General features: G+C 50.6%; 17 protein-coding genes across 17 annotated transcripts; 7 read left to right on the top strand and 10 right to left on the bottom strand.

Annotated features, from left to right (window-relative positions):
• Positions 1-218: 218 nt before the first annotated feature.
• AFUA_5G14770 (pyrroline-5-carboxylate reductase family protein) lies at positions 219-1,483 on the top strand. The gene is made up of 2 exons (XM_748087.2): positions 219-856; positions 910-1,483. The coding sequence occupies exons 1-2, from the start codon at positions 307-309 to the stop codon at positions 1,212-1,214; spliced, it is 855 nt and encodes a 284-aa protein (XP_753180.1). The 5' UTR covers positions 219-306; the 3' UTR covers positions 1,215-1,483.
• A 933-nt stretch (positions 1,484-2,416) lies between these two features.
• On the bottom strand, positions 2,417-2,904 carry AFUA_5G14760 (Dabb family protein; the record flags this gene model as incomplete). The annotated part of the gene is made up of 3 exons (XM_748088.1): positions 2,417-2,549; positions 2,607-2,835; positions 2,886-2,904. The coding sequence occupies 3 exons, from the start codon at positions 2,902-2,904 to the stop codon at positions 2,417-2,419; spliced, it is 381 nt and encodes a 126-aa protein (XP_753181.1).
• Positions 2,905-3,133: 229 nt separating this feature from the next.
• Positions 3,134-4,006, bottom strand: AFUA_5G14750 (DUF1115 domain protein; the record flags this gene model as incomplete). The annotated part of the gene is made up of 1 exon (XM_748089.1): positions 3,134-4,006. The coding sequence occupies one exon, from the start codon at positions 4,004-4,006 to the stop codon at positions 3,134-3,136; it is 873 nt and encodes a 290-aa protein (XP_753182.1).
• Positions 4,007-4,503: 497 nt separating this feature from the next.
• On the bottom strand, positions 4,504-5,665 carry fleA (fucose-specific lectin FleA; the record flags this gene model as incomplete). Its single annotated transcript, XM_748090.1, has 5 exons — positions 4,504-4,921; positions 4,985-5,087; positions 5,137-5,350; positions 5,400-5,578; positions 5,632-5,665. The coding sequence occupies 5 exons, from the start codon at positions 5,663-5,665 to the stop codon at positions 4,504-4,506; spliced, it is 948 nt and encodes a 315-aa protein (XP_753183.1).
• Positions 5,666-7,663: 1,998 nt separating this feature from the next.
• On the bottom strand, positions 7,664-9,026 carry AFUA_5G14730 (putative aldo-keto reductase (AKR13); the record flags this gene model as incomplete). Its single annotated transcript, XM_748091.2, has 4 exons — positions 7,664-8,421; positions 8,475-8,544; positions 8,602-8,795; positions 8,857-9,026. 4 exons carry the CDS (start codon positions 9,024-9,026, stop codon positions 7,830-7,832), a joined length of 1,026 nt encoding a protein of 341 aa, XP_753184.1. The 3' UTR covers positions 7,664-7,829.
• Positions 9,027-9,828: 802 nt separating this feature from the next.
• Positions 9,829-11,340, top strand: AFUA_5G14720 (uncharacterized protein; the record flags this gene model as incomplete). The annotated part of the gene is made up of 1 exon (XM_748092.2): positions 9,829-11,340. The coding sequence occupies exon 1, from the start codon at positions 9,925-9,927 to the stop codon at positions 11,338-11,340; it is 1,416 nt and encodes a 471-aa protein (XP_753185.1). The 5' UTR covers positions 9,829-9,924.
• A 322-nt stretch (positions 11,341-11,662) lies between these two features.
• On the bottom strand, positions 11,663-13,073 carry AFUA_5G14710 (uncharacterized protein; the record flags this gene model as incomplete). Its single annotated transcript, XM_748093.1, has 2 exons — positions 11,663-11,935; positions 12,003-13,073. The coding sequence occupies 2 exons, from the start codon at positions 13,071-13,073 to the stop codon at positions 11,663-11,665; spliced, it is 1,344 nt and encodes a 447-aa protein (XP_753186.1).
• A 475-nt stretch (positions 13,074-13,548) lies between these two features.
• AFUA_5G14700 (uncharacterized protein) lies at positions 13,549-13,742 on the top strand (the record flags this gene model as incomplete). Its single annotated transcript, XM_748094.1, has 2 exons — positions 13,549-13,574; positions 13,661-13,742. The coding sequence occupies 2 exons, from the start codon at positions 13,549-13,551 to the stop codon at positions 13,740-13,742; spliced, it is 108 nt and encodes a 35-aa protein (XP_753187.1).
• A 503-nt stretch (positions 13,743-14,245) lies between these two features.
• On the top strand, positions 14,246-15,182 carry AFUA_5G14690 (putative phosphorylase; the record flags this gene model as incomplete). The annotated part of the gene is made up of 2 exons (XM_748095.1): positions 14,246-14,350; positions 14,466-15,182. 2 exons carry the CDS (start codon positions 14,246-14,248, stop codon positions 15,180-15,182), a joined length of 822 nt encoding a protein of 273 aa, XP_753188.1.
• Positions 15,183-15,289: 107 nt separating this feature from the next.
• On the bottom strand, positions 15,290-15,973 carry AFUA_5G14680 (uncharacterized protein; the record flags this gene model as incomplete). The annotated part of the gene is made up of 1 exon (XM_748096.1): positions 15,290-15,973. One exon carries the CDS (start codon positions 15,971-15,973, stop codon positions 15,290-15,292), a length of 684 nt encoding a protein of 227 aa, XP_753189.1.
• Positions 15,974-16,407: 434 nt separating this feature from the next.
• On the bottom strand, positions 16,408-17,703 carry AFUA_5G14670 (uncharacterized protein; the record flags this gene model as incomplete). Its single annotated transcript, XM_748097.1, has 5 exons — positions 16,408-16,815; positions 16,900-17,042; positions 17,102-17,326; positions 17,371-17,485; positions 17,542-17,703. 5 exons carry the CDS (start codon positions 17,701-17,703, stop codon positions 16,408-16,410), a joined length of 1,053 nt encoding a protein of 350 aa, XP_753190.1.
• Positions 17,704-18,405: 702 nt separating this feature from the next.
• AFUA_5G14660 (uncharacterized protein) lies at positions 18,406-20,983 on the top strand (the record flags this gene model as incomplete). Its single annotated transcript, XM_077804906.1, has 8 exons — positions 18,406-19,123; positions 19,174-19,244; positions 19,304-19,327; positions 19,378-19,467; positions 19,525-19,607; positions 19,659-20,056; positions 20,111-20,440; positions 20,501-20,983. Exons 1-8 carry the CDS (start codon positions 19,013-19,015, stop codon positions 20,981-20,983), a joined length of 1,590 nt encoding a protein of 529 aa, XP_077661042.1. The 5' UTR covers positions 18,406-19,012.
• Positions 20,984-21,062: 79 nt separating this feature from the next.
• Positions 21,063-21,412, bottom strand: AFUA_5G14650 (RING finger protein; the record flags this gene model as incomplete). Its single annotated transcript, XM_748099.1, has 2 exons — positions 21,063-21,246; positions 21,303-21,412. 2 exons carry the CDS (start codon positions 21,410-21,412, stop codon positions 21,063-21,065), a joined length of 294 nt encoding a protein of 97 aa, XP_753192.1.
• A 1,611-nt stretch (positions 21,413-23,023) lies between these two features.
• Positions 23,024-23,941, bottom strand: AFUA_5G14640 (haloacid dehalogenase, type II). The gene is made up of 2 exons (XM_748100.2): positions 23,762-23,941; positions 23,024-23,711 (listed from the first exon to the last, which is right to left on the bottom strand). Exons 1-2 carry the CDS (start codon positions 23,925-23,927, stop codon positions 23,167-23,169), a joined length of 711 nt encoding a protein of 236 aa, XP_753193.1. The 5' UTR covers positions 23,928-23,941; the 3' UTR covers positions 23,024-23,166.
• A 399-nt stretch (positions 23,942-24,340) lies between these two features.
• AFUA_5G14630 (uncharacterized protein) lies at positions 24,341-24,745 on the bottom strand (the record flags this gene model as incomplete). The annotated part of the gene is made up of 2 exons (XM_748101.1): positions 24,341-24,469; positions 24,515-24,745. The coding sequence occupies 2 exons, from the start codon at positions 24,743-24,745 to the stop codon at positions 24,341-24,343; spliced, it is 360 nt and encodes a 119-aa protein (XP_753194.1).
• Positions 24,746-24,816: 71 nt separating this feature from the next.
• Positions 24,817-25,404, top strand: AFUA_5G14620 (uncharacterized protein; the record flags this gene model as incomplete). Its single annotated transcript, XM_748102.1, has 1 exon — positions 24,817-25,404. One exon carries the CDS (start codon positions 24,817-24,819, stop codon positions 25,402-25,404), a length of 588 nt encoding a protein of 195 aa, XP_753195.1.
• Positions 25,405-25,968: 564 nt separating this feature from the next.
• Positions 25,969-27,611, top strand: cp8 (putative carboxypeptidase Y; the record flags this gene model as incomplete). Its single annotated transcript, XM_748103.1, has 4 exons — positions 25,969-26,547; positions 26,660-26,957; positions 27,014-27,483; positions 27,540-27,611. 4 exons carry the CDS (start codon positions 25,969-25,971, stop codon positions 27,609-27,611), a joined length of 1,419 nt encoding a protein of 472 aa, XP_753196.1.
• Positions 27,612-27,800: the final 189 nt, after the last annotated feature.

The following is a 27,800-nucleotide window of genomic DNA, read 5'->3' as shown; positions in this document are numbered from 1 at the left end:
GCGGCAGCTGTCTCTTGATAGCCTTCAGGTATTGCTGGCTCTGAACAAGTTGTTCGATATCTAGAAAGTTGCCATTCAACATCATTGTAAGCATGGATATCCTCATAAGTCATTAACTATGGCCGACCGGGCCGGCACCGGGAAGATGAACAACCCCGCGTTTCCGGTGGGGCTAGACCCCTCCGCCGACATCGGGCCGACCTTGATCCGACGCGTCTGGAAAGTTGCAGCATTTATCAGGCGTAGAGACTACAGACGACGGAGAATTCAGTCTATTACATCACACATCAAGGCGTATATCGCAAAATGCCATCTTTACAACAGAGCAAACTCGCCTTCATTGGCGGCGGTAACATGGCCTCGGCCATTATCGGAGGTCTCGTAAGCCAGGACATGAACCCCGCCAACATCACCGTGTCCGAGCCTTGGGATGTCAACCGCGAAAAGATCGCGAAGTTGGGCGTGCAGACGACCACCTCCAATGGTGAAGCTGCAGCCAACGCAGATATTGTGATCATTGCAGTCAAGCCTCAAACCACCAAGAACGTCTGTCAGGAGCTTGCCACCGCCTGGTCACAGCGCACGTCACTCCCTGTGGTCGTTAGTATTGCAGCGGGTATTACGCTCAATAGCATGAAAGAGTGGCTCAGGACGAACGATGGCCGGACTGCGCATATTGTCCGCGTCATGCCTAACACTCCGGCCCTGGTCAAGGAAGGCGCATCGGGTCTTCTGGCTAGCGACGACGTGACGGCAGAGGAGAAGGAGCTTATCGGAGCTCTACTCCAGAGCGTCAGCAAGGCCACCGAGTGGGTGGAGAAGGAGGAACTGCTAGATGTGGTGACCGGTCTATCTGGTGAGTATCTTGGAGTCTCCATGCAGATGACATATAAATCTAACATTGACTAGGATCCGGACCTGCGTATTTCTTCGCAATGGTGGAACACCTAGTTGCCAGTGCCACTGCCCTGGGCCTATCCAAGGAGCAGGCCACAAGACTGGCAGCTCAGACCTGCCTCGGTGCGGGCAAGATGCTGGTCGAGTCGTCGGAGGAACCGGCTCAGTTGCGCAAGAATGTGACGAGTCCAAACGGGACAACACACGCCGCCCTCCAGACATTTGAGTCTCTGAATTTCAAGGAAATTGTTGACAAGGCAGTACAGGCCGCCACGTCTCGTGCGGCGGAGCTCGGAGAGACGCTTGGAAAGCTTTAGAAAGGCTAGTGAGAAAATTAAATCTCATCACTAGGAGTAGATTTGACACATGGGTTGCATGGATCAGTCCTAATACTTTGATGCGCTATACCAATTCAAGAGCGAGCAATTGACTCATATGGCCCAATACACTGCACATAGCTTGGTGTCAACCAGCCACCTGTCTCAAGAACAGTTGGCTCTAGAGAAACCACGTGTATTATCTTCTTATGTTTGAATCAAATGATTCAAATGATATAGACAAACTATAGACCTCGAATGCCTCATATTCTGTTAAAGGCCGTCGATCCACCTGTCATCAACGGCGTGCGCAAACCTCGCAAACCTAGGTTTAAAGTGACTGTCTGGACTTGAATATAAACGGCACTCGGCATCATCTTAGGATAACTGGTCTCTAGCGCTGATATTACCTACGTCCTGCGCCAAAGGGCGTCCGTGTCCCCTCCTCTCAAAGGCCCTTTCCTGACACAGACAACAGCATGCCAAAGTCTTACAAGAGGAACCAACGTTAATTGTGCTTGAGGACTTCCTCGCAGGAGAAGAGGTGACTAACACCGTCATGCCGCCGACGCCTCCTCTCCTGGACTACTGGAGTATGGTGCTGTGATGCGCTTCAACCATGCGGATGGTATCGCTCCTTATAATGGGATGGTGGCAGTCACTGCCAACTCCACGCCTGGTGCCGGAAGATGACATGAAAAACCTTCGTGCAATAAGCTCATGCGACAGTGCGAAGTGATCTCCAGGCTGTTCGGTGCCACTGCGCCAATTCGGGTAGATGTGCGACAATTTCGAGAGGAAATCGACTTGGCTCTGATCGATATCAAAATGAAGCGAAGTAAGTATTGCCTTTACCTTCCCGCCTGCAGTTATACTGAATCGTTCTAGATTATGACCGGTCCTGGACGGCTAGAACGGGAGGATCAGGCCAACATGACTGCCATGCAGCAGCAGCAATGGGCTGGGATTATGACATGCTATTGCAGCATGTCTTGGAGGGCGCCAAACCCCTAGTTCAATTCCTCGACCACTACTGCCCATTTAGCATCGGACCTTTGGCCATAAAATAACAGAGGTTATCATTCATAGCCAAGATTCTCTTCGTTGCCAGGGATGCTTGAGTCCATCACAACTACATAACCAGACAGGGGCTACATTAGATCCTTGAAATCAAGGTGACTGCGTCTCCAAAAGCAGAAGATTTATTCTTTGGCTAGCCCTTGTGCAAGTCCATCAATCGACAAGAAATTCCACATATATTCATCCTCCGGCGCCACTTCAAAATCAAACCGGATGAGATCCTCCTTGTAGGGGAACATGTACGTGCTAGTTACCCTATCTCTTGGTCAGCGTCGCCTGAACACATCTGCTGCCGATACTAGATGCACATACCAATGATGCTCTTTGCTGGCCTGGTATGCTTCCAAAGCTTCCCTGTTCTCATGGAAGCTCAACAACGCAATCTCAAACCCTTTGCTTCTCGCGATCGGATCAGTAATTGACGGCCCGCCAACGACCAGCCGGTGACCCTTGACACAGTCGAGGTCCTTGAGTTTCTTGAGTTCGCGGACAAAAGTATCCTTGTGCTCCTGTGTCACCTCTGGACGGAACTTGAACAAGACTGGATTATATGAGTATAATTATTGACTGATGTACTCGAATTATACTAACCCATATGTACGATCGTCATTGTAGCGAGAATGTATGACCCTCAGTTGGGTCGGTTCGGACGGAAGTGTTGGTTGCAGGAGGAGACGAAGGGTACGGGTGACTCACTAAAATGAGGTTTGTTTTCATCTCGGTCAATCTCCGCCTTATCCTCGGCCCCAATGTCCGCCTCCCAGATATGACCGTACCGGGAATAATGCTACAGATAAGACAGGCTCCAGGGTATCACTCCAGTAGCTTCGTGACCGATATCAGAATATAACCTTGGCAAAGGCTTCATGCAACCCTCGCGCTTGTAGCCAGGTCTCTAATGCCTGCATATCGCCGCGATTGGCTCTGTGGCCACTTCGTTCACCTAATGAATCCGTAATTTCCTCCATCCCGGAGAACACTCTCTGAACGTCGTTCGTCTCCCGATATCTCTCGCTGACCTTTTTCTGATGGCTGGGGATATCGCTCCAGGAATGTGTCTTGATGAAGCTCATATAAGCGTCAATATCCGTCGACGCCCCCTCTAGACACAACACACCAGGCTTGCCAGCCAACACGAAGCCTGTCAGAGAGTAGTCAGGGGCGTGATTCACCAGATCGTTGCGCTTTTCTCGGGTTGATAGAGACGGGAAATAGAACCAGACTCGCACGATCGGCCCGGAACTGGTCTTGGTAGTCTCAGATTCTGAAGCCCGCTGAGCCTCCAGGAAGCGCAGCGCTTCATCCTGGACGTATCCAAAGGCCTCGAACACGTCATCTAGGGGCATTGCAGCAGCCAGCGTAGCCAGCTCGGCTTTGGACATCCAATCTGGTTGCCGTAGTGAATAACTCAATGGCGGCGGCTGTGCTGTATCTGGAGCACCCCACCGAACTGGGATCGATATGTTGACTTGTATTGATTTTTCCCCGCCGGCAATCGGCAAACAGACTGCAAGGTGTAGCGTGGAAGGAATCCCGGAGGGCACTGCAGAGGGTTTCCCGCACCAGTTGCGGAGCTTTTCAATGCATTCATTGGTGGACGCAGGTATGTCGATCTCTCCAGGTGACGGAAACATTGCTGTCAGGAGGTCAATTACGGATAATTGAGACTCCATCAAGTCTGGTGGTAGCAGTGTCAATTCCTTTTGTGCCATTCTGAGGACATCAAGCCGCGGATTGTGTGGGTAGCTCTTTTGACATGCAGCTGCAAAAGGTCCAGGCTTTTGATAGCCGTGATTGATTGGTTAGATCAATATTCTAGGAGATGCATAAGGTATTAGGTTTGCATTCACTCAGCAAAACCAGACTAAAGATATCACCCCTGGCGCACCAATTAACTGGAAAACACTAAACTCAAAATAGGTTTAGCACGTGACCCTTCTGGAAAGAACATTAGTTGCTGTTGGCCTGTTTATAGATACAGGTTGATCCACCAATACTTAGAAAAATGCAGATCCATAGAACATGTTTTTTTATCCTTTGCATTAATATCCTCCTTTTTCTTCTCATAAAACAGATCTGGTGATATCAAATGCACCTTGATCTACTTTTAACAGAAGGCATGGAGAAAGCAGTGATTGCAAGCATTGTCCACTAGCTACTACTATCCACCTGTAGTAGTCTATAGCACATGAGAATTCATACAGAATAATCAAGCAGGAGGAAGAGCACTTCTGCCCAACTGCGACCCATGTGCCCGATTCCAAACCCACTCGCTCACAGCACTAATGTATGTTCCATTCTGAAAGTACAGACGCAGATCCGGCCCGTTATTGGCGAAACTGCCCCAGCTGATAATGGCGACCTCCGAGCCCTGAATGACTGGGGTGATGGTTCCCTTGTCGTGATAGCCCTTGCCGTGGTCCCAGCAGACCTGCCAGATAGTGTTGTCCGAATTGACAAAGTAGATACGCATGTAGATGGAACTGTTGCCGGCTCCAAAGCTGGTGGCTGCAATGGCCGTACGTGGCGGTGCCCTGTCAAAGATGGTGACGAGGTCCGGGTACCAGCCTTTGTGCGGGTCGTAGGCTCTTTGGACGAGTTTGAGGTCATCAGTTTGGAACCAGATCCTGTGTATGTCAAATATTAGTAAGCGTTCCCGTATTCAGGATGTGTATATGGCAGTGCCGTACCGGATGCTTGGGCCATTGTAGTCGGTATAGCGGAAGGAGGTGGCTCCGATTCCAGTGCCGGGGAGAGCACCTCCCAGGTTGGTGCCCTCCTTCCAGCCATCGCCTAAGATGCAGGTTAGAAAGCACATCAAGAGACTTATGATTCGACGCACCGTTCCACATATACTCCTGGATTGTGTTATCTGGCTTCTGTGCATAGATTCGCAACTGCAATGCATCTGTTCCGGCTAGGAACACGGCAGCAATGCGAGAGTAGGGTGCGACTTGGAACTTTGCACCGCCCAGCCCGCCGTTGTACCATCCGGTTCCGGAGTCGTAGGCAAACTCTTGGAGGGTGTTTCCTTCAGTGAGGGTGTAGACACGGATCTTCATATCGTCAGTCTGGAGCAGAGCCAATAGGCAGATAATAACATACATGCTTCAGCTCCTTAGAAGTCGCGGCCACAGGGCTGCCAAGCTTAGCATTGCCGATAACGTTCTTTTCGGTGCCGTTAGCCCAGCTGCCCTCGTAGAGACTCTCGCGAATACTGCCATAGACATCCTGGAAGTAAACACGGAGATGGTTGGTTAAGTTGACCGCGGCAATTCCGGTGCCTATGTTTTGTCAGGCCGAAACAGGGGTGAAAGGGGCTTTCCATCCAACATACGGAAGAGGACTTGCTGTGCTCCAGGAGTGGACATGGTGCGGGGTCTTGCGGTATCTTGTCAGATCCTATGGTTGCTGAGTAGCGCTCGAGATTATGGTTGTAGCTCATGTGCAGGCCGGTCACAGCCTTTTATAGACAGAGGCAATAAGAAGAGGGGAAAGGTTGGAGATTGATGTACATGGCCGTGAAACAAAAAAATCCCTCTTCGCTTCGACTTTACTTGCGTCATGTGTAATCTGCCCAAGTATTGTGTGATTCGAGAACAGTGAGCTGTGTTTTCATACATTTGTGGCCCAGGAAGTGCTTGTAATGCATGTACTTTTGTATGCTGAGATATCACTGGGCCAGTTGATCAAACGTCTGGTTTACACAATGTCTGGTTTTGACTGCAAATGATCGGCTGCTACTCCCATCCTGGCCGAATGTAACTAAAGCAGGGTATGACAGCGTGCTCCTTCCAGGTGGTCTTCTCCAGATGTCAAACCTTAAATGCAACTCCACCGCATCCTAACGACCTCGGACACTCCGGTCTTACAATCACCAAATGAGGAATCATCTACAGGCTGGTTCAGCTGTGATATACAGCTGTCAGTGTTGGCGTGGAGAATTTCTACTTCAGCCGAGGGCTGCGTACACAGGCTAGTTTGTTGATAGGTGCTCAGACTAGAATAACTCCAACTTCCCCTCAATCGTATGCTGGGCTGAGCCACATCATATGAGGTCTATCATTTGCGTTGCATTGCTGAGACGCATGTGAGAGTGTGACAGCCATGCTCGATGCTGCTCTCATGAGAGGTTAGGATGTTTGCACATGTGGTGATCCATGATTTATTATTAAATGGGATCTGGAATCTGATGATGTATCACGCATCCTGACTATGCAGCATAGAGGCCATTGAGGCCTAGAGCATGTAGCTAGACGGTTGTTCCAGGGATGTGCATAATCAAAGTACTTTGCAATGTTTGCTACAACACACTGGTATCCTGACTCTATCAGCTCACCGATTCAGCCTAACCACACTAAGGTCTAAGCACATCAAGGTCTGAGTAGCGAGCACCTAGAAGCCAATGTTTTGCTCTCCCCTCTCCCTCATCTCCAGCTGGAACTCCCAGTCTAGGAAGATCGTAGGGATGGTCTGAGAAGCTGATATCAAGACACGATTGTGATACTCATCCTAGCAGTTACATCGTTAGTCATGTAACTCGCAAATCTGTTACAACCGAACGGTACCGTCGACCTGACCCTTTGTGGCTGGCTGAGCTCCAAAACCGACTTGACTAAGTACGGGGTACTCCGTACCCCAGGCCGCCATTCAAAGTATATATTTCAGAACCAATTGTATGCTGGAGTCTAGAAGTCCTCGAAAGCCCATATCACCCGTTGTCAACCAATACAATCATCATCGCTACTTATTCTGGAGTGCATTTTTGAATTCTCTTGGTAATGACTTATACCGTCGTAATGCACATAGATGTGGCTGGCTGCAAATATCATAGGTACCTTAGCTTGCATCAACTAACCCCTCACCCATCACTCACAATTATTGTCCTCAAGCCGTTGCCACGTAGGGGTCCTTAGGCAGATGCAAGCATGCCGAATGATCTGGATAAAAGAGGGGGTATTGACGTCATCATCATAAGACACAATGGTTTCTTCCAGTTCACTCTGGTGCAGAGATGTTCGAGGTCAATATGGCTGCGGGAAACCCATACCATACACTGATCAAAGGGTGAAGAATAATACACAGAGTAGGTTACTCACAGCACGAAGTGATTTAGGCACACATGCGTATCCTCAGCTAGCTTTTGCATGATTCTGAGATAGCCACACTGATCTGCATTATAGCTAACTGGGTGGTCCCAGTCCACACCGGATTGCCTATGTTTCAATTCACTGTATCACTGCAGATATCACCACAGGACCCAACTCCAGATGCTCCTCTAGAGTTGGATCAAAGAGTAGTCCTGGATATCATAGTGCTACAAATATATAAGACTGACTCTTCTAAGGCCCCACGTCATATGCACCTAATGTGGTTTAGGCATGTGCAACCCATATCCTTGCGGGTTGGATTCGGTCAGGAAAGCATCCAAGATGCTTCTGATTGGCAGGGCGACTTGTAGAATACAATCGATAACGATGTCAATTCAATGAATGATTCTCTGGCTATTCAACATGGATCGAGGTATAGCCCCAATCAGCTCTCCTCGACAGTATCGCGATAGAGGTACTCCACGAACTGATCTGGGACTTGACCACCAACCATTTTGTTCTCCTCCGCGAAGGTCCTGATCTCGGCTTCTTCATTGTCCGTCAGGGAAATCCGCAGAACACCCCAGTTCTCCTCCAAGAACTCAACCCTTCTCGTCCCTGGAATGGGAAAAATATCGTTCCCTTGCTTCAGCAGCCAGGCTAGTGCCAGCTGCGATACAGTACATCCCTTCTTCTCGGCCAGCGCCGCGAACTGACTGGCAACCTTGACATTGCGCTCGCGGTTCTCTTCTAAGAACTTGGGAATGATTTTTGGTCGCTTATCTTCACTATTGCCGACTGGTTCACCCCTGCTGAAAGTGGACGTGATGACCCCGCGTCCAAGGGGACAGGAAGCCACAAGCGCCACCCCCAGTTCTCGACAGGTTGCCAGGAGGTTCGTGCCAGTTGGGCCCTCGATATCGCGTGAAAAGACGCAATACTCGGTTTGGACAGCCACGACATTGGCGATCTTGCATGCGCGCCGGAGGGTTGCGGAAGTCACGGACGACACGCCAATGTGCTTGATTTTGCCTTCTCTGCGACTGGGTGAGCTTATGAACTTTCAACATTGACCGAATTTGTGACGCACGCCTGAAGCTCTACCATGGCTCTCATAGTCTCCTCGATGGGAGTCTGAGGGTTGGGACTGTGCAAATAGTCTAAGGCAGGAGTTAGCAATACCGGTCTCTGTCAGTAGGCGGGGTTAAGGTGCGAACAAAGGTCAATCGAATCGACCCCCAATCTTTTGAGGCTCGCTTCACAAGCTTTCTTGCAATATTCGGCAGAGCTGTTGATCTCGTGGGGTTTTCCTCCCTGAACAAAGCCGAATTTGGTCGCAAGAAAGATCTGGTCACGCTTTCCAGTCCGTCGGAACCACTTGCCCAACAGCTCCTCATTGTCGCCATAGAGACTAGATAGGTAGAGTTGATCAGCAATCAGAGGCTATCTCTTGACTATGCTTAAAGACGTACTCGGATGTATCCCAAAATGTCTCTCCCAACTCGACGGCACGATCGAGGACCTTGAATCGTTCTTCGTCACTGGGAATGGAACCATAGACCCAGAAGGACATTCCCATCAGACCGAGTCCCAGGGCCGGAACAACGGGACCGTTTTTGCCCAACTGGCGGTTGGCAACCATAGTGAAGATTCGCTGCAAGGCTCGTAAGTGATGTTGTCTAGATATGTGTTGACGAAATGCAACTGGATTAATTTGTTTCGAGTCATCGAGATCGACCAAGGCGGACTCATGCCCCATACTTATAGTTATTGTCTGTCCCCAGTTGCATCATGGAGAGTCACCTCGTTTCTTCGCACAAGGACCGTAGTGCCACCCAAATCCTGAGCCATCAAGCGCAGCATCGCCAGTAGTTGCTTCGGTATAGGGAGGTTGAACAGCCAATCGGGATACAACATTGCCGAGTGATCCTATTGCCTTTAATGACCAAACAAATTAATGACAGAGCAAAACCTTTTCTATCATGATCTTCTGAAAAATGGCCGTAACTGCCAGGCTGCGATGGTATCCCGGGCACCCTTTCGGGATGAGCCTTTTGAGATCATGAATCAGGATGCCCAATCAAGTGTAAGAACAGCCGAGTCAGCCAATTAAAACCGTTCAGAAAGCTCCAATGAGGACCCCACAGGCGGCAATTAGATAGTGGGGCCCCGGTTACCTCAAAGGAGTTCGATCGCGTCTCACATCAGCTTGGGTGCTCTCTTCCCTGTAGATGTGAGCGTACACTGAGTTTTAGCAATCAAATCTCACAATAGGCGTAATTACTTGGCGCATGGGCAAAAGAAGAGTTAGGACCGGCTGCCAGACATGCCGGTGAGTCTTTACCGAAACCATGCCTGGGTGTTGCTGACGTTTTTTGAGGATTCGCAAGGTCAAATGTGATGAGGCCTATCCGGCGTGCCGTCGGTGTCTTTCGACTGGTCGCACCTGCGATGGATATGGCATCTGGGGTGGCGGAAGCTCCAACAGGCCTACGAAACCTTCAGCTGTGGCTGTGAATTCTGCGCTTGTCGTCAGACCAATGATAGATTCCCGACTGCCAACGAGGATCACCAATGAAGAGGGCCGCTATCTTCAGTGGTTCAAAGAACGCACCGTGTCGAAGATGTCAGGCTCATTTTTCTCGGAATTCTGGAGCGGGTTGGTCATTCAGGCCGGTATGAGCGAACCCTCAGTGCTGCATGCTGTTCTTGCTCTGAGTTCGGTCCACAGGCAAGGCGTCTTGACCGATGGTGGTGTCAAGGCGGGGGACATGGAAATGATAACATTGACCCGGTATAGTAAGGCGATCAATTTCCTGCAGCCTCATTTCAAGGCAAAGAACCGGACTGCCTTTCGGACGGCTCTCATCGTCTGCATTCTGTTCATTGCGCTAGAGCTGCTTCGGGGCCATTTTGCATCGGCGCGAATCCACCTTCAACAAGGCTTAAACCTCCTGGAAGGGTCTGGTCTGTTGAGAAGACAGGGTGGCGTTCTTGTAGGGCAAAGTCAAGTGTATGTTGATGACTGGATTGTGCATGCACTATCGAGGTTGCACATTCAACTCGAGCTACTAAAGCAAGTCCACCGTGGTTCTTCCCTACGGCTCGAGATCCCCTTCTTGGAATGCAAATCGTTAACATTTCCCTCCGTGAAAGAAGCGTGGTCTTGGCTTCACCACCTGATGGGAAAAGCTTTTAATTTGAATCGAGAAGTTCGTGAACAGTTCTGCACAGAGAGCAATCTCCCAGCAGAGCTGCTCCGCCGTCAGCGATCCGTCCATGAGAATCTTACCTGCTGGCTGAACACATACAACCACACAATCCAAGGCAGTATGCGGAAAGATCAGGCGCAAATCTACGGGCTGCTTCGCACATATCACACCATGATAACTATCATGGTGGCAACTTGTCTTCATCCCGGCGATGAGATGATCTTCGACCTTCATACCGACCAATTTCTGGAGATGATCACCACGCTGGCACAGCTCTGGAAATTTCTCTCAACATTTTCTGCCTTCGGCTCTCGGCCGGCTCAGTTTTTCATGTCCCGTTCGATTGGGGATTTGGGTTGGATTGCTCCACTATACTATACAGCCATCAAATGTCGCGTGCACCGGATTCGACTTCATGCGATCCGGCTGCTGGAAGGCAGCTTCCACAGAGAAGGCTTCTGGGATTCGCAAATCCTGGCATTCGTGGCGCGAAAGGTGATGGAGATCGAGGAGGTCGACTTTTATCAACTTCTCGATTCAAGGGATGACTTTGAGCTGCATTGCCCTCCAGACCAGGAAGATTTGCTTTTCCCGCCCCTGCCTGGATCTTGCAGACTATCTGATGTGGAAGTGAGGCTGTTGGGCGATCCTGTCAATACGATTTCAATTCTCTGTAGCCCGAATGACCAGGGAACAGATCGCAAAATATGCGTTGCAAGTTACGATGTCGCATTCAACCGATGAAATTGAATTACATGTCAGTGGAGCTTTACCGGCGTCGTATCAAACCAAGGTCATAAGATCATTTTGCATACGAGTCTGTGATACCGTAAGAGGCTCCATTGAATAGGCACAGGTCAGTTCAATTTAGAGAGCCTAGCCAAACCGCCTGCCTTAGTCCTGGCTTGAACAATCATATTCATTGGTGGAATAACCTATGATACATTAAGCTACACTGATGGAAGTCCCATTATGGTGATAGTTTGGTGCTCGAATCGATCCCATCGTCATCAATCGGCGCAGCATTTGCCAGGACCAAACACAGACTCTTGACATAGTCACTGCTTCAGACCTTGGCAGCGGCACTGTCTCGTCGACTCCATGACGAGAAACTCATAGAGCGGAACGTTCCCCTCTTGGTCGGTGGAATCCTATCTTCCTCCTCCTTAGGCATCGGTGCTGGGCGCACCTTATCGTTCCGCTTCTTATAGAGCCACCAGCTGGTCATGACAACCAGCGTGAGAGGCACTGTTATTGCAGCCCATAGCCACCATACCGATGTCGATTCAGACCCTTTGTTATCACCACTGCCGTTGAAGCTCCCAATGTCTAGGATTGTCTGTGGAACCGAAATTAGAATACCATGATCCATTTCAGCATAGAATCTTCTACCTGAGGTTACTCACCGCGATGAATGTCCCGGGCAGAAAGACCATCGTCAACGCAGCAATCGCGTTCATGCTGGTACTATCTCGTTTCAAACTAGCCGCCAATTGTATGTTACTGGCAGCATCCTGTTGCGTCACAAGGTTATACACCAACGCCATCGTGCTGTCTTTACGGTTCTTGTAGTTGAGAAACCATATCTTCTGCTTCTGCATGGACTCGATAACGTATGTGATCGAGTCAGACGCGCGCTCAAACACCCGAGCCGGGCTGCCCATGGCTTCATGCAAGCGAGCATGCGCCGTGCGGATGCCAGTTGCTGTGATGATGGCGACGTCCGCATTGCCCAGATGCGAGTCCGCGTTTTGGGAGATGATTTGCAGCTCCTTTGTCAGTTCCCCGAGTTTGCGGCGGTCGTTGGTTTCGAGCCCCGCGAGATGGTCGTCGACCTTGTTGATCTGGGTCCACATGTATCGCCGGAATCGTTGCGCGTGATATTTCGAGGCCTCGAAGTTTAAGGTGGACAGGATGACGGCGAGGTCAAACGGATCGTCGAGCAGGATGCGTGTTCCTTGCTCTGCCGGTGCCGTTTTGATGGCGAGGTTGAATATATTCTGCAGCGCTTGGATATTCGAGTCCCCTTCCTTGTGGGATATGATGTAGCTTGTGAGACGCAACGCCGCATCGTAGCGCAGATATACCGATAAAGGTGCCCCTTGAAAATGTAAGTTCCAGCGGGGGTGTTGACAGTAAAAGTCTGTGGATGTCAGCCCATGTCGACTGATCAAGGGCAACAGATGTATCGGACCACAGGCCAATATCTTGCTATTGCTATCGGACGTCCAGCGTGTTTGCGGCGCCCAATAGTCTGGTCTTCCAAGCAAGTTCGTAATGAAAGATGGATCGGCGTTCAAGTACTTGAAAAGGTCCATCGTGTTGTCTTGAGTCATGGATATCCGACTCGCAAACGAAGTATGTTTCTCTGGCACGAGAGGTACGAAGCTATTGACTGTCAATGGGTGAAGGGAACAGGGAGTGTAGAATGTACATTGCCAGTAGCCTCGAAGGTTTTGAATGTCCAAACGGTGCATTGGTATGCGGAGGTTTCTGAATCCTCTAACGAGCACATCAGCTCTGTGGGCCTGGTGGAACTAGTGCTCCTACCGCAAGAAGTTGAGTCAATCCTCGAGAGTCGAGCGTATGCCATGCTTTGCAGCATCAGTAACCGATCATTGACTGTACCATAATCGTTCTGACTGACAAGAGGTTTTTTCATTCACGTCCAGACACATGATATCGGTCTCGTCCGAAAAATTCGCGGGATTTTTCAAATGCGTGTCATGCTGCACTGCTGGAAAGACATCCTGGAGGGACTGGAGATTACCAAGAGGATAGTTGCTGCGGTCTAAACTGAAGTTGAAATCGAGATCCTTTGCTTCCAAATCGCTTGCTTGGGCATGACGAAAGATATCCTTCATCTCAATGGAATTCCTTCGAGGAAGCACCTTTGTCCGTGAGAATGACGCCTCTAACCGAGAGAAGTTGGCATCTTCATGGTCGGTGCTCATGGGCTGGTTATCGCCCATCTTGCTGTGGGTCTGCAATTCTGTATGTCTGAACAAGCTTAAACAGTGTCCAGAAAGTGGGACTCCGCACTATATCTGCTCAAAGTGCGCAGAAACGGCTTGGCTACTCCCCACACGGATGAGGCTCGTCACTGGGCCGGTGCGCTTGAGCTCGGCAGAGATTACTCTGTCTAGCCAATCTGACAGGCACGGTTTGTCTGGATGATGCTGCAGGATACGCCACCAACTGACCGATTGCCCTGTCTGGTTCAGCTGCCTGTCAGCTGGTCATGCCAAAAGACAATCATTGTGGACAACAGTAGCTGTCTCTGGTTCTCGGCGTTGAGAGAGATCTTCAGTTTCATGATCATCTTAGAAAACCATGCCTTCACACTCCGGAGATATCGGATCAACGGGGTGAAATGGCTGGATATATGAACTGACCTTAGGAATGCGAGCCAGTGAGCCATGGTTTTCAGTCTGCAGCCGCCAGGAGGTGGACAAATTGAATGGATACGGATATGGACACGTAGTAAGCGCTAGGCGTGGGTAAAACATAGCCTCAGTCTTAGTATCATGTTCTTATTGCCCTGGCATCTTTTCTTTTCTTTTCTCCATCTCAGCTGGGAGCACAATATTCGTATCCTGGCACGCCACCAATCCATCTCTGCTGCCTTCCACGTGCGATGGGGACTACAATGGACTATGATGCTCTCCTGGCGAGGTTCGATGACTTGGTTGCTCGAGAGATCATATATTATTTCCCGCCTACAACAATCCGGCTGAACGATGCGGGCTTTGCTGTGAGAAACTCCGGCATTCGATCGACATCCACTAACATTACATCACTCCCAGTTTGAATTTCAGATCAGCCCTTCCCTCCGAACAAAACCCGCGTCTATTGGTGACACTTTCCAGTCCGGTGATAGTGCATCGCCTAAAGGTTTTGGCCCAGGCAGTGATATTGCCAACACTGATCCAAACTTGGTGATCACTATTATTAACCACACTCATCTCCTCGTAATAAACAAATTTCCTGTTTTCCGGCCCCAGTTGCTCTTGTTGACATGCGACTCCTACCGGCGGCAGCATGAACCGCTCACCGTGGAAGACTTTGCGGCGATTCAAAGCGTCCTGAGCTCGTCGAAAGAACGCCACCTTGTTATATACAACTGCGGGCCGATCGCGGGCGCAAGCAGGAACCATAAACATGTGCAGATTCTGCCACGCCCTGCCCATCTATTTCCGGACGACCCGAACTGTGACCCTGAGTGGATTCCGTTTCGGTATGGTCTGCGGTATCTGGGGGGCCCAGATTTCGAAGATCCGGAGTATCCCTCGCAGCTCTCGGCATCCTACCAGGAACTGTTGGCAGAGGCGAAGGGAAGTCCTGGGAGATCAGCCGACTCCAACAATGCAGGGTACTTTCCCCATAACGTCGCGTTGGTCCGAGAGTGGATTATTGTCATCCCCAGATGCAGTAACAATTTCAAGGCCATTTCTGCCAATGCGGCCGGAATGATGGGCTCTGTTTGGCTAAAGAGTGAAGAAGAGTTGGATCGTTGGAAACAGGTCGGATTATCCAAAGCTCTGGCTGGTTTGGGATACCCGAGGGAGTCTGAGAAGACGAGCTAGCATGCATTAGAGACAATAATGGGTCTGTTTGCAGCTTGATTACATTCGATTAGACTGTCTGGTTAAACACATATAAAATGTTCGCACCCGCAAAGACCAACAGATCCTCACAATATCCTCATAGCCGCCTCAGCCAGATGTACGGCCTCCAGTTCCTGATTCTTGATGACCGAAATCAAATAATTCGTCCCATACTCTGACACAGCTCGAACAACAACATTCTCGCCATATCCACAGTCCTTCTCCGTAGCTGCTGCTTCAGTGTATTCCGCAAAGCTCTCTTTCGTGACTGCGTCCTCCTTGGACAGCAGTACCCGGCTGGCGAGGTCTCTTGCCTCCTGGTAAGTCAGGAAGACTCCCTCGATGTCAATATCGCGCACTCGGCTGCCCTCGTCGGCGCTGTACTCCACATTGGCTTGTACCACGTAGTACAGTGGCTTGGTGACGTGGCCCTCAATGACCTCGTCGAGGAGCTTGTCGTCCTTCGGGGTTGTGATGATATGAACGCGGAATTCTGTTCCGTCGGGTGCGACCGCAAAGACGGCTAATCCAGATCGCTCGGGAAGGTCTTTGTTTTCAAAGATCTCCGGCTTGGTCTCGTACGTGGTGAACCACTCCTTTTCGTAGCCCGCGTCAAACAGACAGCGGTATGCTGCAGCTTTGGCTGCCTGGACCGTTGTGTAGGTGCCGGGGATTCGGACCTTTTCGACCACGTTGTTTGGATTTTTTTGAAGGTGGCTCGTTGTTAGAAGGATGTGGAAGAGTTTTTCAGTCGTGTCGTTGGACCCCATGGTGGCGGCGGGATGAGCGCGCGATGGATGGTGGATGTAGAATGTATGCACCTATTACCGTGCTTGACTGTTGATGATGACTCTTGAGGTCGCTATCTCAACTGGTTTTATATCTTTGCGGTGTAAGTTTCGTCATTCGTGCTTTGGTTGTGTTCTACGTTATGGGGTGATGTGGCTTAACGATGGCATGTTCTGCGTGGCATGATGCTATTCCAACATAGTCGGGATTCTTAGGACTACCCCCGGACCATGACTTGGATACTTCCAGACGTCACCAATGACTCTTCAGCAGAGCAGGGTTTAGATGAAGTCATTCTGTATGGACTTTTGACACACATTTCCGTTTCTCATTAGCAGAGCCGGGCAATTATGGTCATAGTTCCGTCTCCTTATGACCGCCCGGACCTGAGTTACCAAAAAAGAACCCTATTTCACTACCTATGCTCCGGATGTCCTTCATCGCCAGTCACAACCCATGTCCGTGTCTCACGGATAATGCCAGTTTGGCTGGATTGGCTATCCGCATCCCACGCTGGTGACGCCGACACCGTGGTGAGATTCTGTCCGGATGCGACTGGGACCAGTTCATGATGCTCCTCCCGGCTATGGTTTGTCCCGGATCGTCCGTACGACCGCGACGATTGCCCCTTCCCCGTCGAATATTGATATTGCACCCCTTCAATGCGCAGACCATTGGACTTGAGCTGATTGAGGAAAGGCTTCAGTTGGCCCCAGCACGCAGTAACGATACTCGCACATTGTACAACCTGCGACGCAATCGTAATGGGGCAGTAATCGTATGTAGGATCGGTGGAATGGCGTACGTCGCGGGAGAAGGCGATCTCGATAATTGTCGCTATGATCACGCTGCATGTAGCGGTCAGTCATTGCCATTTCAACAAAAAGGGACTTTGAGTAGTGCGAACAGGAGTCTTGCTAGAAATATACTGGCAAACACGGCCTTTTTCTTCCACGTTGCCTGGATGCCGGCAATCAAGAGCAATGCCTGAGCAATGATCAGACAGTCCGTAACAATATTCGACACGCAGAGAAAGTAGTTCCAAGCGGCCTAGCGTGAGTCAGTGCTGTGTGGATGAGATCCTGCGATCAAAACGACAGTGTGGTTACCAAATTGAAGCATCGCCCATGCCAGTAGTCCCATGGACGGGGCAGATGACATTGAAAGGCCGTACCAAGGACGCCAACCACCCCCAAGACCGCAATCAGCCCCTGCAGAACGGCTGCCTGGAAATGATCTTTGTGCACCGGAGTTAGGCTGCGAATGAATGTCGAGAGCGATAGCTTGGAAAGGCAGAGGCTTGCGATATACAGGATGTAGGCGGCATATTGTGACTGGACGAGGGTTAACTGGATTGAAGGCAGCAGCTGCCGTTAACGACGACCTACTTTCATCACCTGTTCAAAATTTTGACTGGAGATTGTCGCGAAATGATAGCCATAGCCGTGTGATACCGCCGTGGAGATGGCCGCCGATTGTGCAATGCAGAATGCCTGAGTTGAACCCGAGTAAGATCGTGACCCCCGGATTTTCCATTCGTAAAACATACCAAAGAGGCGATGATCAGGTAGTCATCGCTGGTCAATTTGTGAAAGATCCAGTACTTCGTCCCCAATCGAATAAGGACGCTCAAAACCACAACAACGATGAGAAACCAGTTGGTGACATTGACGGCAGGATCTCGGGTATCGGAATTGGCAAATCGCCCCATATCTGCCAGTCATGCCTTGCAGGCAGTCGATCAAAGCCGGCTACTCAATAGCGCGTGTCGCTTACAATGGGATTCATGTCAGGAAAAGGGACAGGGAGTCTGGCATGGATGACATGATAAGAGATGGAAGCACGAGACTGCCTCGACATTTAAGGTCGAAATCAATGCTGATAACTCAGTTGATCTCACCCGAGCCCACTTTGAGCTGATACCAACATCGAAGGTTTGAATTGTGCCACGGAGGGACAGGGATCTCATCCTTGCCGTCCCGTCCTCGTGTACGTCCTGCATTGGCGAACATATTACTAAGAATAAATTCCCCTCCGTTTCAGATCTCTGTCTCTAGTCCTCTTCCCTTGACCCCATCCACAGTCCTTGACCCCTACACCCAGAGACGCCATGTGAAGATGTCTTGCATGCATGGACGACCGCGAGCGTCGGGGGATCTACACGGACTACACGGACAGCCCCCTGGGCAAATCCGAGGCACAGGCACAGCATACACACGGAATCCGTCAACTGCGCTGGTGATACACGCACGGCACAGATCCTGGCTCGTGCATTCAGAGCTGGTTAGAACATGCGACCACGGGTACAAAATTTTCTCATCCTTGCAAAGATACGCAGTAATGTTACATTGTTGGCCAGGACCCTTGTCGCGCCAAGAGACGTCGCGTAATAGCAGTGGACTCCAGACGGTGGGTCTAACTGGTTTCAGCACCGAATGCCGATTGATACCAGGACTAGTGTCACAGTACATCGTCTAGCGAAGTCTATCCAGCGATCAGGATTCCATGGGGCCTTGGCTCGGGTCGGCGGGCGGGACAAGAAGTCGAGAGGCCGAAGAAGCATATCCTCTAAGCCTTGTGATCAATCGAGTACTTGGCGGTCAGATATTCCAGCATCCAGTTGTAGAAGCAGATAGGGTGTTATAGGTAATCTCATCGGTGGACATCCAAAGGCATCAAGTGTGAACTCCTGGATCCTATCCTGGGTGGTAACCCTCGTGAATGACCCGCACGACAGGGGGATGACAGGGATTGTAAATTAGAAAGACACCATCGATATCGGCTTCAGTCGGGCTTACTTCCCCTCCCATAAGAGGGCCGCCCTTTGCATTCAGGGCTAGAACATGAACGGAAGGTGTTTCGACGGTGGCCAGATTGGCCGAAGCAACTTGCCTTCTGTCTCACAACCCACTTCTCCTCCCTCCTAGACCTTAAAATGAAGCATTCCCGACATTCAGGGTGATGATTTTTAGCAGCTCCTGGGTTCGTATGCTATTCCCCAGTTTCGAGATCTCGCAAACATGGAGTCGCACCAACTCAAGCATCGCGCTGTCTCCGCGAACGAAGAAGTCCGCAGCCATGATCGCGATGTCACCCATCTGGCGCGACTGGGAAAGAAATCAGTCCTGAGGGTAAATACGCGGCGAGCCTTCACCTATTTCGTGATCTGACCTCGACTTAGCGAACATTCGGCATTCTATCCACCCTCGGGTTCAGCTGCACAATTCTTGCGACATGGGAGGGATTGTTCAAGTATGGTTCCTTACCCCATCAGGGACATATCATGAAACTAATAAATTTCTCCTTTATAGTACTCTGCTCATGCCTCTATCGAAGTTAGTAATGCCAGGCTAGAGAACACGAGGTCGGAACTAACAGCTTTCAGTGGTGGTCCCGGAGGCGCAGTCTACGCTTTTATTTTCGCCTGGACGGGCACCGCATGCTGCTTTGCGGTTATATCTGAATTGGCGTCGATGTATGCGGATGCATCTTGCAAATGCAAGGATTAGAATTAAAGACTGACAATCGTCAGGGCACCCACTTCTGGAGGCCAATACCATTGGTGCGCAATGCTTGCGCCGCCGCATCTCATGAGGTTCCTTAGTTACATGACAGGTAGGCATACAATCGAATCCCCCATTGGCACTACTAACCTCATCGTCATAGGATGGGTTACCGTCATCGGCTGGCAGGCCGCATTCGCCTCGTCCTCGTTTCTCGCAGGAACTCAGATCCAAGGCGCCATCCGCCTCGGTCACGAACTTTACCAGGCGAAGCCCTGGCATGGAACCCTTCTCATGTGGGCGGCAGTCCTGCTGGCGTTGGGCATCAACGTGGTCGGAGGCAAGCTGCTCCCCCGGCTTGAGACGGTCATCCTGGTGGTTCATCTGCTGGGCTTCTTTGCCATTCTCATCCCGATGACCTACATGGCCGACCACAAGTCCACCCACGAGGTATTCCTCGAATTTGTCAACAGTGGCGGATTTCCCACTCAGGGTCTCTCGTGGTTCGTGGGAATGACAGGCTGCGTTTTCGCCTTTGCTGGTGGCGATGCTGCTGTGCATGTATGGAACTCTCTTCGACCCCCCTTCAGAAGATTGGATGATTGACCAAAACAGATGGCCGAGGAGGTGCGCAATGCATCTGTGGCAATCCCGAGGGCTATTCTCCTGTCGGTTCTCATTAATGGAGCGCTCGGATTTGGCATGTTGATTGCTGTATTGTTCTGTCTGGGTGATCTCGACGCGGCCCTCGCAACTCCCACCGGATATCCATATATGGAGATTTTCCGCCAGGCAACCGATTCCCTGGCGGGTGCCCTGGGAATGACCTCGATTTTATTGATCATTGGCGTCTGCTCGGTGATTGGAATGCTCGCCGCTACATCTCGTCAGTTCTGGTCTTTTGCGCGTGACCGGGCTGTGCCTGGATGGCGCATCTGGAGCAAGGTATCATATCCTCACCCCCATGCGCTTTCAAGGACCATCACTGACATGCTGCCTCGTCAGGTCTCCCCTACCAACTGCCTCCCCACGTACTCCATCATGCTCACAATGACCGTATGCTGTCTACTCGGCCTTATCAACATCGGCTCCAGCGTCGCCCTCAACGCCGTCGTCTCCATGGCCGTGTCTGGTCTCTATCTCTCCTACCTCATGGTCGGAAGTCTTCTTCTCTACCGGCGATGCACGGGCGCCATCTCGCAATACGACCATGGAGAAGACGGGGTCATCAATGTGCCCGGTGCCAAGTTGGCCTGGGGCCCCTTCCATGTGCCAGGCATTTGGGGGACGGCGGTCAACACGTATGCGGTGATTTACATGGTGATCGTCGTGTTCTTCAGTTTCTGGCCTTCTCAGATGTCCGTCGACAAAACGACGATGAACTTTAGTGTGGTCGGTACGGTGGGGACGATTCTGCTGGCACTTTTGTACTATGTGCTGCGGGCGAGGAAGGTGTATACGGGGCCTGTCATGGAGGTTTCGATTTGAGGAGGAGGATGATGAGGAGAAAAAGCCACCCGAGTATGAGTATATTCCATGTTCCATAATATATACAAGATCTGTGATACTAGACGTTATCGGGCCCCGGCTCGGGCCCCGGCTCCACCTCTTCGAAGAAGGATCGGTTACATAGAGGACACGAAAAGTGACGCCCAAGGAACCACTGCTCCAGGCAGTGTGCGTGATACACATGGCGACAGGAGAGCACGTGCATTAGATCGGTGCCATTGACATCTTCCAGACACATGGAACTAAATGTAGTCGTTAGTCAGACGGGTGACGAGAGACTAGAGCTTGACCAGCCTACCATGTGAAATGCGCCGAAGACCGATCAGACAAGTCCTGCTCAGTCTGAGTGTGTTCGACCCATTCGTCATACGGTTTGGTGGGACAGATACTCTCGAGCTTCTGCAGCATTTCCGTGTCGGAGTGCTGCTTGGTTTCTTTTACAACAGTTGAGGCCGACGTACGAGCTGCATTTCGGCGCACTTGTACGAAAATCCCTCTGATAAGCCATTAGCTGATGTGTTTCTCCTCTCCAAGTCGGTGACCGTGGGTTCCTCAAACGCGCGGAGAGACGGGGGTGTCATACAGCATTGCAACAACGACAATAACAAACGATCCGACACAGACCGCTATCACCGCTGCTGGAGAACTTGATTGATGATCCATCTTGAGGGCCGAAGATGTCTATCTGCATATGCATGTGTGGACGCAGAACCACAGTCACGGCAACCGCGATAATAAATGACGGTAGACGCCGTCTGGCCGAGATAAACAAGAGCCCATGTGTTCGACAGTCTGACCATCCGCCACCCATGGTTCTGCTCCATCAGCATCGGGTGAGCTCTGACATCTCCATGTCCTCCTGTGGCAGTGTCACTCATGTGCTGCCATTTAGAGTGCGGTGGCTCCGTCAATCCTCGGGTAGCCCGTCCGTGGATCGCCATCTCATTGCTCCGGCCGCGTCAACGATGTAATCGACTGAAAATGCCATTGTCTAGATCGTCATCGATCGACACAAATCAGTGATCGGGAATATCCGAGCCATGAGAGATTTGCCCCACCAGCATCCCCATTGCCTAGAGCCCGAGCGCACGTGTGCCATTCTGGTTTGGAGCTGAGGTTTTGCCTTCTGGCCGGCATTCCCCAGACCACGTTCGTCGTCAGCTCACAGCCACTCGCAAGGGCGGACTGTTGAGCGAGATTATGTGAACAATGTAAACGGGCATTCCTGATATTGTTTCTGAAAAACGCTTCCGGCCAAATGTTCTGCGCCCGAGCAGTTGAGACATCATTTCTGCTGTGTATGATCCCGCCACAACTACATTATTTTGCGATAGTCTGTAAAGTGCATTGTAAATACTCGAAATCATTACGTGAGACAGCTCCAATAGGCATATTTCTTCCAATAGTACGATGCACCACCACAAGCATTCTTTCAGTGGAGAGTGGCATGACAGAGGTCCTAGGGAATGTGAGGTCGGATCTATGTCTTCAACACAACCAAGCATTTCTCGATCTTGTTGCCAGACCAGTGGGCCCTCTCAATCCAGGCTGTCGGGCCCAAAGAGTTGACTGTCCTCTATTCTTCTCCAGAGGCATACTGGCTGACGTCGACAGGTTCTGTGTTTTGCTACCTTAGGCGATCAATCGAAACCCGTGCAACTAATGCTCCTTGTGGTCGCAGGGGCAATTGGAATTCATCCATTCTTAATGTTTCCATCTTTCCGTCCCTTGTCTCGAATTGACTTTATTGCTCCCATCCCATAGAATCAATCCATCCTGCCTCCGTCTATCCCTTGCCTGACATGTGAGACAAAACCCACTGACCATGTAATTTGCATACCTGGCCAGCAACTGGGAACTTCAATATGAAACTTCCAGAATTGGTCTGAGCTATCAACACATTGGTTGCTTTTATTGTGATCCATTGTACGGCAGAAGATACGAGTGGCCTTCGGTATGGGGCCGGTATGGCATATTACTGCCACATGCCGGGTTTGTCGTATGTCTCGCGCGAGATTTCCTAACGATGTACGATGAATTATTGTATACCGGATAAGATCGTGTCGTCTAGCCTGACTAATGACAGTATGAGCGGATTATTGACGAATCAATAACAGATATACAGAGCTAGTGACCGTGGTGATCAACTCCAAGACTTCTCATCACTGGATGACAGTGAGGATGTCATTCAAATCGTGAACCACGGCCGTTGGCTGTAGATCAGGTAAAGCAGCATCTATCCAGCCCCGACAACCTCGATCTACCCAGATGGCGTGCATACCACAACTCCTAGCGCCGATCACGTCGAATGGGTTTCCACTGACCAGCCATAGGTCCGCCATCTGTGAGGAGGGCAATTTTCCTATCGTCTGGGCAAGATGGGCATACACTGCTGGAGCAGGCTTGAACTGCCTCACCTCATCAACTGTGATGATTTCCTTGAACACAGCCCTATGAGGCGACAAGTCGGGGGAGTGGTGTACAGAGTTGGTAACCGTGTCTTGCGTCCCATTCGAAAAGACGACAGCAGTGATCTCAGGACGATGGGCCAGCTGGCCCAAAGCGGACGGAACGTCTGGAAAGGTGGATAGGCTGTCGTAAGCCCTTAGAATCTCGTCAATGACATCTTTCTCTGGCTTTTCACCGTGCTCTGCCAGGGCATGGCGCAAGGAGTTTCGAGTGATGTTTGAGAATGAGTCGTATCGCCCTGATTCCAAATAAGTCTTGAGTTTCAGGGCACGCCATTACCGACCATACCCATGCTGTTGAGTCTCCAGGTATATTCCAGTTGATATCGTCTCCATGATTTAGAGATGGATTGTGCCGTCGTGCTAGAGAAATGCTGCCCGAGGTGCTTCACAATTGAATCTGTCGAAAGGAGTGTACCGTACAGGTCGAACGCGACAATCGTCTTATTTTCCATTATTCTTGATCGAAATGAGAATCATTCTCTCAGTCAAAGTATTAGCGTAACGGTGTGGTAGTAAACTGTAGTCTGTAGCTAAGACAGTGATGTTACCTCTCCATAATTCAAGCTTCCTGAGATACCGAGTTCGTCCAATCACTGTCCTTGTAAACCAAGTACATAACTATCTGACGTGTTTAGAAATTATTATTACCTATGACATATATGGTCATTATCAACAGTCTAGCGGATATCTAGTACGTCTGAAGCTTTGAATAAGTGGTGGTCAATAACTATTTGCCAACCACGGTGCTTGTTGAGTTCAGGTTACAAATATATATACAGTGACGAGCAGGAGGCGGTGGTGACCCGGTCGTAGATGGGGCCGGCAACCAGCCCAGTCAGCTGACGGAGGAAGCATTGGATGGAGCCTATCCAAGAGATCTGCAAGAGGAGGCTTTGAAGAGCTCGCCGCTCTCAGAGTAGGTTTGGAAGACGGCAAGTGTGTTGATCATGCCCCATGCACTGAAGAAGAGAACAAAGCCGGCGGCAACCTGCAGCTATACCATGAGTCCGCCATTAGAAGGCTGTCAGCGCAGGCCTACAACTATGGCTTGTTGATTCATCTCCATCTCCCGAATATGATGCATGGAATCAGCAGCGATCTCGCCCATGAGTACTCCAAGATCACCTGTCAATGCGAGCCGGGAAATAATGACGCGGTTATTGCTCACCAGACATTCAATCCCAAGTCGTCCTGCTCGCGGCCCGTAGGCTTTTTTGCACTCCTGGCCGCAATGGCCCTCCTGCTTGCTCCTCTCAACGCTCATCGTCATCAAAAAGCGACCAACGTCCTTGATCACAATGCTTGAGCGACCGCGCCGTACTAGAGCAAGCCTTAGAGCGGATGAATGTTATCAGTGACTTGAACAAGGACGTAATAACCGAGAAGAGTGCCAAACTGATCGGACTCCTGCTCAACATCGAGGCAGACGCCGCCGACGGACGTAGCTACACCACCAGAAGCATAAAAGGAGATGACGACGAGGGACAAGACGGTACTGGGAAGAACAATGACGAGCTTCACTTGTATATCCCGTACCTCGGCGTAGTCAAGATTGCCCGCCAGGATCCTATCTCATGCGAGGTGTGCAAACCACGCCAGATAACGCCGGTCGAACTTTCACAGACAGGGCCGACACTCGCCGTATCCAACGATGCGTTCATGTCTCTCCCTCAGTCGTCGTTCACGGAGGAACAACAGCCGCTTAATCATCTGCTCAACACGGTCCAAGGCTCACCCTTTCAGGGAGCCCCACCAGCATCAGACTGGCTGAATGTGCAGTTCCATGAACAGTCCACTCTGCAAAACTCCTGTCCTAGCCAAGATGACATCACTCTGCAATCGCATGCCAGACTTCCTGCCATTACGGCTGGTATTGATGACTGGACTGGACTTTCCAGGGAGTTGACTTGGCCTTCTTCGATAGTATGATGAAGGGGATGTCCGGTGTGGATGCGACAGGTCAGCGATTTGAACCCTGACTTTGATATAGTACCATACCTCTTCATGCTTAGTGTCACGTTTTACTGCTATTTAGAATTTCGAGTAAAAAAGCACCATGCTCACGACTATACTACCGGTTTACTTTGTACCACATGGTCAGAGTTGTCAAATAGTTGTTCATCCATACTATAGAGGCTGTATAAATCGGGGGGTTCCACGTTCAGATCTTCCACATCAGGTCTACCTACTTCCGGTAACCCCTTGTAGCTGTACTTCCCACACCCGTGAGGATACCTTGGCAAGAGCTGGCGAGAACATCTTAGTTAAACAGTTTTCTATGGACTGTTTTCAAGGCCAACCCTTCTCAAGCCCCAACTCCGAACTCCGACCTACAATATTCCGATCTATCCTTAAGCCAATCCGGTGTGTGTACAGGAACAGGGGTTTCCTGCTTACTCACTTTCAATAGTGCCTAGTTATTTAAACACAGCATGGATTATTTTCTACCATCCTCTCTGATCCTTCTCTATTCTACTGGCTTCAACTTTTCTCATGATCGTTTCGTACCTCCTCCATTTCGCTCTTTACACCGTGGCATATGCCACCCAGGAGGTGTTGCGGCCTGTAACGGACCAAGATAGCGAATTTCGCATTGTTCAGAGCCACCATTCCCCAGATCACTCAATTCGAATTAAGCAGCAAAACGAGTCCATATGTGCAGCTGGCTCGCCTCAGTACACCGGCTGGCTAGCTGTGGGTCACAAGCATCTGTTCTTCTGGTACTTCGAGAGCCAGAATGATCCCTCCCATGACCCATTAACTTTGTGGATGAGCGGAGGCCCCGGAGTCTCGAGTATGGTTGGCCTGTTCCAAGAGATTGGCCCCTGTCTCGTGGATGAATACGGCAACGGGACCTACCACAACCCCTGGGGGTGGTCCCGCTACTTATCGCTCCTTTTCGTTGATCAGCCTGTCGATGTGGGCTTCTCATACGTTGATGGAGGACATGAGCTGCCTCGTGACTCAAAAGAGGCAGCGGTTGACATGCATCGCTTTCTGCAGCTGTTTGTCTCTGAAGTGTTTCCTCACCTGCAGGATCTTCCGGTCCATGTTTCTGGGGAGTCATTTGCGGTATGGAAGATGCTTTCATTTCCCCGTACAAACCATACTGACATTCCAGGGTCACTATATTCCGTACCTTGGCGCTCAGATCATACAGCAGAACGAGCTGTAGCCCAGCCAGCCACAGGTGCGGCTCAAGTCGTGTTTGGTGGGCAATGGCTTCATGTCCCCGAGGGATACATTCTTCGGGTACTGGGAAACGCTCTGCACCACGAATCCAGGTGTGGAAAAGCCCGTGTTCAACCAGACGCGCTGCGATCTCATCGCCTCGAACATGCCTCGGTGCATGGAAGTCAGTGCAGTGTGTGTCCAGAATCCAGATCCGGCTTTGTGTAGCGCTGCCCTCTCTGTCTGCTACGAGGGTGTAGTCGGGCTGTATGAAGATGAGTCCGGCAAAGGGGGCCGAAACAGGTTTGACAGTAAGTTGAATAGAATGAATAGATATATGTCAATTTCTAAGCAGTACCCAATTCAGTCACGGCGCCCTGTGAAATCGACGACATGTGCTACATCCAAGCTGTGCATGTTGAACAGTATCTCAACACGCCAGCAGTCTGGAACGCTCTGTCACCCCCCAAACAGATTTCCGAATACAAAATGGTCTCGGAGGCAGTCATTGACGCCTTTGCAAAATCTTCAGACGGTATGACATCCACTTCCGATCTGGTTGCCTTTCTCCTGGCGAACCAGGTCCATTTCCTGGCGTATCAGGGAAACCTTGATCTCGCCTGCAATACCGCCGGGAACCTCCGCTGGGCGCATTCACTGGTCTGGAAGGGTCAGGCTGAGTTTGCGTCGAAGCCCCTACGTCCCTGGAGGTCGCCTGTTGCAGCGACAGGCCGGAATGAGACGGTTGGTACCATGAAGGAAGTTCGGGTTCGTGTGGGTAATGCAGACACCGAGTCACGGTTTGCACTTGTCACTGTGGATGGTGCTGGTCATCTGGTGAGCACATGTCGAGAATACAATCCGTAGTAGTTGGGGCTAACTTCTGGCAATAGCTCCCTCAAGATCGACCGGATGTAGCGCTCGACATGATGGTGCGGTGGATCACTGGCGCACCTTTTGCCTGACCAGTTAAGTTACCTGCATCGACGGAAAGCTCGTTTATGCTCCGGATACAATGACCACGCCATATTAAAGGTCAGATGGTATACTATTCGCTGCCAGGGGGCATACAGGCTTATATGTGGCTGGTTTTACTGATGAACCCGAGAGAAGCTGGAACAACAGCTCAGAGGGATCGCCGGTGGACAGTAAGG

Source organism: Aspergillus fumigatus, chromosome 5 (genome assembly GCF_000002655.1).
Source record: "Aspergillus fumigatus Af293 chromosome 5, whole genome shotgun sequence".
In the NCBI taxonomy this organism is placed as follows: domain Eukaryota; kingdom Fungi; phylum Ascomycota; class Eurotiomycetes; order Eurotiales; family Aspergillaceae; genus Aspergillus; species Aspergillus fumigatus.
Note: the sequence above shows the minus strand (reverse complement) of the source record. Positions and strands in the feature narration are given on the sequence as shown.